Here is a 7,264-nt window from a genome sequence, read left to right on the forward strand (position 1 = left end):
ACTGCTGCTTCGTATCGGTTGAATCGGCGGAACTTCAAAAGCTCAAACTTGTAGCAAATGTTTTCATGTTGGACAGGCTGACATAGTCTTTTTCTATAGTTTATTTATGAAAATTTTTTGATATTGCTACTGTTCTTAAAATATTTTATTTTAATTGTTCATTACTTCTCATATAGTTTATGTATTTCCTGATTTCCTTTTCTCACTGGGCTATTATTCCATGTTGGAGCCCTTGGGCTTACGGCGTCCTGCTTTTCCAACTAGGGTTGTACCTTAGCTAGTAATACTAACATTGTGCACTCTTAAAGTATTAGAAATTATAATAACTAACATTTCCAGGTGATGAATCGACCGGTCGTGACCCTGAGGGCTGTGGAGCGCGTGAAACGCATCGTGACAATCCTGGAGAAGTACACTTACAACGGCTTTCCCGTGGTTGACGAGCTGCCGGCTGTCTCCGGAGAGGACGAGCGGTTCTTTAAGACGTTCGGGCGACTCCGGGGTCTCGTGCTGCGATCACAGCTCACGGTTCTTTTAAAGCATAAGGTGAGAGAGAGAGAGAGAGAGAGAGAGAGAGAGAGAGAGTTTGTTGGATAGTTATTTTAGATTCGAGAAGAGATATTTGAAAGTCTGTGTTGTAAGAAATGTTTTAGTACACATTCATTGAGAGAAAATGTATGGCAAATAGATTGATAGAAAATTTATGGCAAATAGATTGATAGAAAATGTATGACAAATAGGGAGAAAATGTATGGCAAATAGATTGATAGAAAATGTATGGCAAATGGAGATAAAATGTATGGCAAATAGATTGATAGAAATGTATGGCAAGTAAATTGATAGAAAATGTATAGCAAATAGATTGATAGAAGATGTATGGCAAATACAGAAAATGTATGGCAAATGGAGATAAAATGTATGGCAAATAGATTGATACAAATGTATGGCAAGTAAATTGATATAAATTGTATAGCAAATTGATTGATAGAAGATGTATGGCAAGTAGATTGATAGAAAATGTATGGCAAATACAGAAAATGTATGGCAAATAGAGAGAAAATGTATGGCAAATAGATTGATAGAAAATGTATGGCAAATACAGAAAATGTATGGCAAATAGAGAGAAAATGTATGGCAAATCGATTGATAGAAAATGTATGGCAAATAGAGAGAAAATGTATGTCAAATAGATTGATAGAAAATGTATGGCAAGTAGATTGATAGAAAATGTATGGCAAGTAGATTGATAGAAAATGTATGGCAAATAGATTGACAGAAAATGTATGGCAAATAGATTGATAGAAAATGTATGGCAAATAGATTGATTGAAAATGTATGGCAAGATGATTGATAGAAAATTTATGGCAAGTAGATTGATAGAAAATGTATGGCAAATAGATGTATGTAGAGAAAATGTATGGCAAATACAGGAAATGTATGGCAAATAGATTGATAGAAAATGTATGGCAAATAGATTGATAGAAAATGTATGGCAAATACAGAAAATGTATGGCAAATTGATTGATAGAAAATTTATGACAAATAGATATATGTAGAGAAAATGTATGGCAAATAGAAGTTTGTATCTCAATCATTTTAAAAACTATGATGTAAAAGATGCAGGTAGAAGGTAGAAAGTAGTATTTATGCTTTCGATCAAGAGGTATGTAGATACTTTACCCTACGATGCTGTAAATTCAGTGACGTTTAATTGAGAAACCTTTAATTATTCTGATAGTTTTAGCTTTGATGTTTGATAAGAAGTTTTATTCCAGCTGTTACCAAGTTGTGGAATGATCTTCCTAATCGGGTGGTTGAATCAGTAGAACTTCAAAAGTTCAAAGTTGGAGCAAATGCTTTTTTGTTGACCAGGCGGACATGAGTCTTTTTATAGTTTATTTATGACATATTTGTTTTTGATGTTGTTAGTAGTTTATATATGACATGTCTGTTTTGACGTTGTTACTTATTTTAGAATGATTTATTGTTAATTTGTTCTCTTCATTTATTTATTTCCTTATTTCCTTTCCTCACTGGGCTATTTTTCCCTGTTGGAGCCCCTGGGCTTATAGCATCTTGCTTTTCCAACTAGGGTTGTAGCTTGGATAGTAGTAATAATAATAATAAGGATCTTTACAAAACTCTGAAAGAATAGCGAATGATTTTGTATTTCGGAAACTAAAGCTTTCTCTTCCCCAAACAGGTGTTCAACGAGAACGCGGAAGTCTGGCAAGACAAGAGAGTGGACATCCACCTCTTCCGCGAGTCCTACCCGAGATTCTACACTCTGGCGCAGGTCCAGCTCGACCCAGAGGACCTGCAGTGCACCATCGACCTGCGGCCCTTCATCAACCCCTCGCCCTACTCCGTCGTGGCCTGCTCCACCCTGCCGCGCATCTTCAACCTGTTCAGGGCGCTAGGCCTGCGGCACCTGGTGGTGACGAACGACGACAACGAGGTCGTGGGAATGGTCACGCGCAAGGATCTGGTGAAGTATAGGGTTTGGAAACACAGGGGACGCATACACATGGAAGAGTTGATCATCTACAGTAACGTTTAGGCTGCGGAGTCCTTTTTTGGGCTGGACTCCAGAATAGCATTCCATGACATGGCTCTTTTAGAAACGTATCGCGAGGTTGTCAAAAGGCTTTTTCGAGGTGGGTGGTTTAAACCCTTCGAAATGAGCGGGCGTTTGAGGTTTGTGTTCGGAAATGGTATTTTAACGTGAAAGAAATGAGGAGTTATTCGTCAAGTAATTTCTCAAACGTAACATTATGGAAGAAAACTATACGATATATATTTAAAATCTCAGCAAAGTATGAAAGTATTTAAAATTATTAGCAGATGTTTTTTAAAATCTTTTTTTCAGTAGCCAAGAAGTCTTCTCTCTGTGCTTCCAATAAAGAATCAAGGCCTAAATATTGTTATATATAAAAAGAACATATGTGTGTAAATTTAGAAAGAGGTTTTAAGACTTTCCTCAACCGTATAAACAGAACACGAACGTGGATGGGAGTCCGCTGTATATACAACAAGGCCATGTTGGAAATTGGGCCTAATAGATTACGACATTCAAATAAAGATGTACAGTATACTCATACGAACTGGTCCATCTTGTAGCTACCGATGCCTGGAACGGCAGCGTTGTATAGGGTAGAGTCGGAAAGCGTTTTATTATCTCGACTATTTTTAGTACCGAGTTGTAAGTTCCAAAGTTGTTTTTTTATTATAAAAGAACTATTTTTCTACGATTTTACTGCGTGTAGGTTTAGTGATATCGAGTTCGTTGTGTTGAACCAAATGGTGCTTAATGTTATTGTTGTGTATATTTTGAAACTTGGTTTACGAACGAGTGAGTTTAGCCGTGCTATTTCAACCTGGGTCCACGTCATTTTCAACTGGGGTCTACTTAGATTATTTAATTAGTATAGTTAAATATTATATTAGGTAATTATCTAAATATGCTTCGAATTGAGAGCTTATAAGTGCCTTAAAGCTTTTGATTTATACCACCAAATAAATTTAATTTCCTTCGACTAGAATTGTGTGGCATTTAGTCTCGCAAGTCCGACCCAAGAATATCTGTATATAAGATATGAAATTAGATTAAAAGCTTGAGAAGAAGGACAATTTGATAAGAACGTGAAAACTAGGAAGACGAATTTGATTGCCTTGAAAATGTCTGTGGCCCTGGTTTTGTTACGCACGGCTCTGTTATGTTTTCTCCCGTTGGTGTGTTTGTTACATTCCTGTTTTAGTATTTTGTTCATTTTATCATTTTAAATAGTTATTATATCTTCTGCCTCGTTATGGCAAGGTTGAAATTGTTGATTGATTCATGCTGTCTATTCAGCCTCGTACCGACGGCTACTCGGTTAAACCTCGGCGTTAAGGTTGTACGTCGAGGACACTCCAATTCACTGGTGCTCTTCGAGGCTCACATAACCTGTTGAAGTGATTTTACCGTTTGTTTTAATATTTGATTACGGTACGAGTCCTTCCCTTTTAGAATGTTTCTCGGTTTACTCGTGAAATTGCTTAGCATTTTCCTAATTTGTGAAGCAATTTGTAACTTGCATTCCAGTTTTTATATGTAAATATATGTCTTTCTTCTAACTGTAATCGGAGAGTATAACCCTTTTACCCCCAGGCTAAGTGGAAATTTCCAACCCTTAACCCCCAGGGCGTTATTTTTTTCCCAGCACATTTTGCAGTATATTTTTTTTAAATTGCTCTAACAGCCTTAATTTTTGTCATAGAGAGGTCAGGTTGGTCTCATTCTCTTCGAAAATGCCTGAAGTTTCTCAAAAAGTTATCAAAAATATGAATAAAATTTTTTTTTATAGCATTTTTTTGCAAGGACGTACCGGTACGTCCATGGGGGTAAAGGGATGAGTTTTGTGAAACATGCCAGTACGTCCTTTGGGGGTAAAAGGGTTAACATGTTTCTTCAAGAATGCCCATAAAAGAAACAAAAATAAAAATGAATCGCTATTTCGATCATGTACACCTTGACAAGGACCAAAGTATATTAGTCGAAATATAGCGATTTTATTTGAATTTGTTTCTTTTACGGGCCTTTTTGAAGAAACGCGAATATATATCTTGTTATTTTGATTATTTTTAATATCTCAAAAGCGGCTCTTCCGTACTACGGAAAACGCTTTGCCCGTCGTGGTCAGTACTGTTTATGAGCGAGTGTTTTGTCTCGGACTTTAGTTCAGGGATTTCAAATCTTCCGTCTGTCTGATCTACGAACGTGTTGGGTTATCCATCCAGAAAACCATCTTTCCTCCTCCCAAACATAAATAGAAAAGACTTGTTTCCGAGTACGTCTGTAGTTGTCGATGTGATACGTACTGCATTTATATCAATTTAATGGTACTACTTACATTTTATGGCCTCTGAGGTGAATAACCCTTTTACCCCCAGGCTATTTGGAACTTTCCAACCCTTAACCCCCAGGCGTCTTTTTTATTTCAAGCACATTTTGCAATATATATTTTTAAAATTGCTCTAACAGCCTTAATTTTCATCGTAGAGAGGTCAGGTTGGTCTCATTCTCTTGGAAAATGACTGAAGTTTCTCATAAAGTTATCAAAAATATGCAAAAAAATATATAAATAACAGTTTTTTGCAGGGACGTACCGGTACGTCCACGGGGGTAAAGGGATGAGTTTTGTGATACGTACCTGTACGTCCATTGGGGGTAAAAGGGTTAATACTTATCCCTGTGATTTCTACCGTGATCTGATCGATCTGATTTAGACTGTAGTTCTTTTCTAGCTCTCTTGTCTTTAGTCTTAGTTTTCCACTGTCGCTTTGTGTTGATTTATCGAAGCGTATGTGTACTGTATAAGTTATTGTTTTAAAGTTTTACTATACATTATTTTATAAATAGCATAGTCCTCATCTCACCTTTGGAAATGTGGAAGGCCTACAAGCCAGTTAAAGTCATGGCAATCAATTCACAATAGGCTGTACGTAGTCGCATTTGCTGCGAATACTGTACTAGAAGTTATCTTAAATTTGTTTGTGAAGCCTTTCTGCTTACTCGGTGCTTTGGTGTTTTAGTTTTTCTGTCAAGTAAAAGTTTAAGGAGATCTAAAGGAGGTCTACAATAAGCTTTACACAGTCAGATTAGTTGCCAATTGCTCTCTGCAAGTGGGTTATTTTAACTTTGTACAGTTCGTGCATACAGACCTTATACTCGTGCACGCAGACCTTATACTCGTGCACGCAGACCTTATACTCGTGCGTACAGACCTTATACTCGTGCGTACAGACCTTATACTTGCTCGACACTTTGGTGCTGTGGGTTTTCTGCCGAGCAAAACTTAATGAGACCCGCAATAAGCTGTACATACTTGGATTTGCTGTGAATACTTTACTGTAAGTGGGTTATCTTAGAAGTACAGTTCATATATACAGACCTTATGCTTACTCGACACTTTGGCGCTCCTGTTTTTCTGTCCGCAATCAATTTACCACAGGCTGTACGCTGTCAGATTTGCTGCGATTCATAGCATTGCAGTTGGGTTATCTTAACTTCGCCCAGTTCGTGCACACAGACCTTATACTTACTCGGCCCTTTGGCGCTCCTGTTTTTCTGTCCGCAATCAATTTACCATAGGCTGGATGCTGTCAGATTTGCTGCGATTCATAGCATTGCAGTTGGGTTATCTTAACTTCGTACAGTTCATGCATACAGACCTTATACCCGACACTTTGGTGCTGTGGTTTAGTCCCCACAGAAAACGGAAGTAGGGTAGACTACACAAAACTCTGGTCGGTTGAGAGGAGATTCCAGGTAACTCCTAAGAAAGTAGTTCTTGGTAAGTATGTTAGGAAAAATACAAATTACTTAAAATTTGTGATTTTTCTGTCTAGCAAAACCCTAAGGAAATCTATCGACATAACCTTGAAATACAACTTTGTAAGAAAGCCAAGGACTTAAAGGAATTAGAAATGCTGGTAAGAGTGACATCTCTTTAGCCAAGCGGTAACTATTATCACCTAAATGTTTTTTTTACATCGTCTGCTTCACTCTAAGGCTATAAAAGTTAGTGGGTCTTAAGCTAAACCTCTATCCGCCAGTTCCATTTTACATCCTTCCATTTTCATTTCTACGCTATTGTAGTCTACCCTTCCTCATCTTGTTTATATCCGCCAATTATTCATTCATAACTTTATTTATAAAGTTATCTTCCAATCTTAGTAATTTAAAATTGAATTTTATAAACACTTTTATTACTCCTGTATGTCGTCTCGTTTATCTTCGCCAATTATTCATTCATAGAGTGATTTTCCTATCTTGATTTATAGTTAAATTTTATCAGAATCATTTATAATCAGTGTCGTTGTTTTGTCTGTTTTAAGTACAGTCAATACCCTGGATTTCTTCTCTCTCTCTCTCTCTCTCTCTCTCTCTCTCTCTCTCTCTCTCTCTCTCTCTCAAACTTGAATTATTTCAAAGGTAAGATCTTGTGTGTGCAATGAATTTGAAAAATAAAATTAAAATCAAATGAATTTTTATTGAAAACATTTTACCATATAGGAATTCTTAACACAGTCTAACTCACTAACATTCGATAAATTCACCAAACTGGAAAAACAATGAATGATAATCATGTCAAATTTTTTAACCCTTTAACCCCCAGTCTATTTGGAATTTTCCAACCCTTAACCCCCAGGGGTTATTTTTTTTTCAAGCACATTTTGCAGTATATTTTTTTTTCTTAATTGCTCTAACAGCCTTAATTTT

At 36.7% G+C, this 7,264-nt stretch overlaps 1 protein-coding gene across 4 annotated transcripts in view; it reads left to right on the top strand.

The window, feature by feature from the left end:
• ClC-b (chloride channel protein 7) overlaps positions 1-5,001 on the top strand; it is a 74,767-nt gene extending 69,766 nt beyond the window's left edge. For 3 of the 4 annotated variants that reach the window (XM_068365864.1, XM_068365866.1, XM_068365867.1), the window contains 2 exons: positions 340-546; positions 2,204-5,000. In XM_068365864.1, coding sequence (XP_068221965.1) covers positions 340-546; positions 2,204-2,560 — 564 coding nt within the window. In that variant the 3' untranslated portion in view covers positions 2,561-5,000. Of the gene's footprint in view, positions 1-339; positions 547-2,203 lie in introns of all 4 variants that reach the window. The other variant, XM_068365865.1, reaches the window with a different exon arrangement.
• The last annotated feature ends 2,263 nt before the right edge of the window (positions 5,002-7,264 follow it).

Source organism: Palaemon carinicauda, chromosome 43, assembly GCF_036898095.1.
Source record: "Palaemon carinicauda isolate YSFRI2023 chromosome 43, ASM3689809v2, whole genome shotgun sequence".
In the NCBI taxonomy this organism is placed as follows: Eukaryota; Metazoa; Arthropoda; class Malacostraca; order Decapoda; family Palaemonidae; genus Palaemon; species Palaemon carinicauda.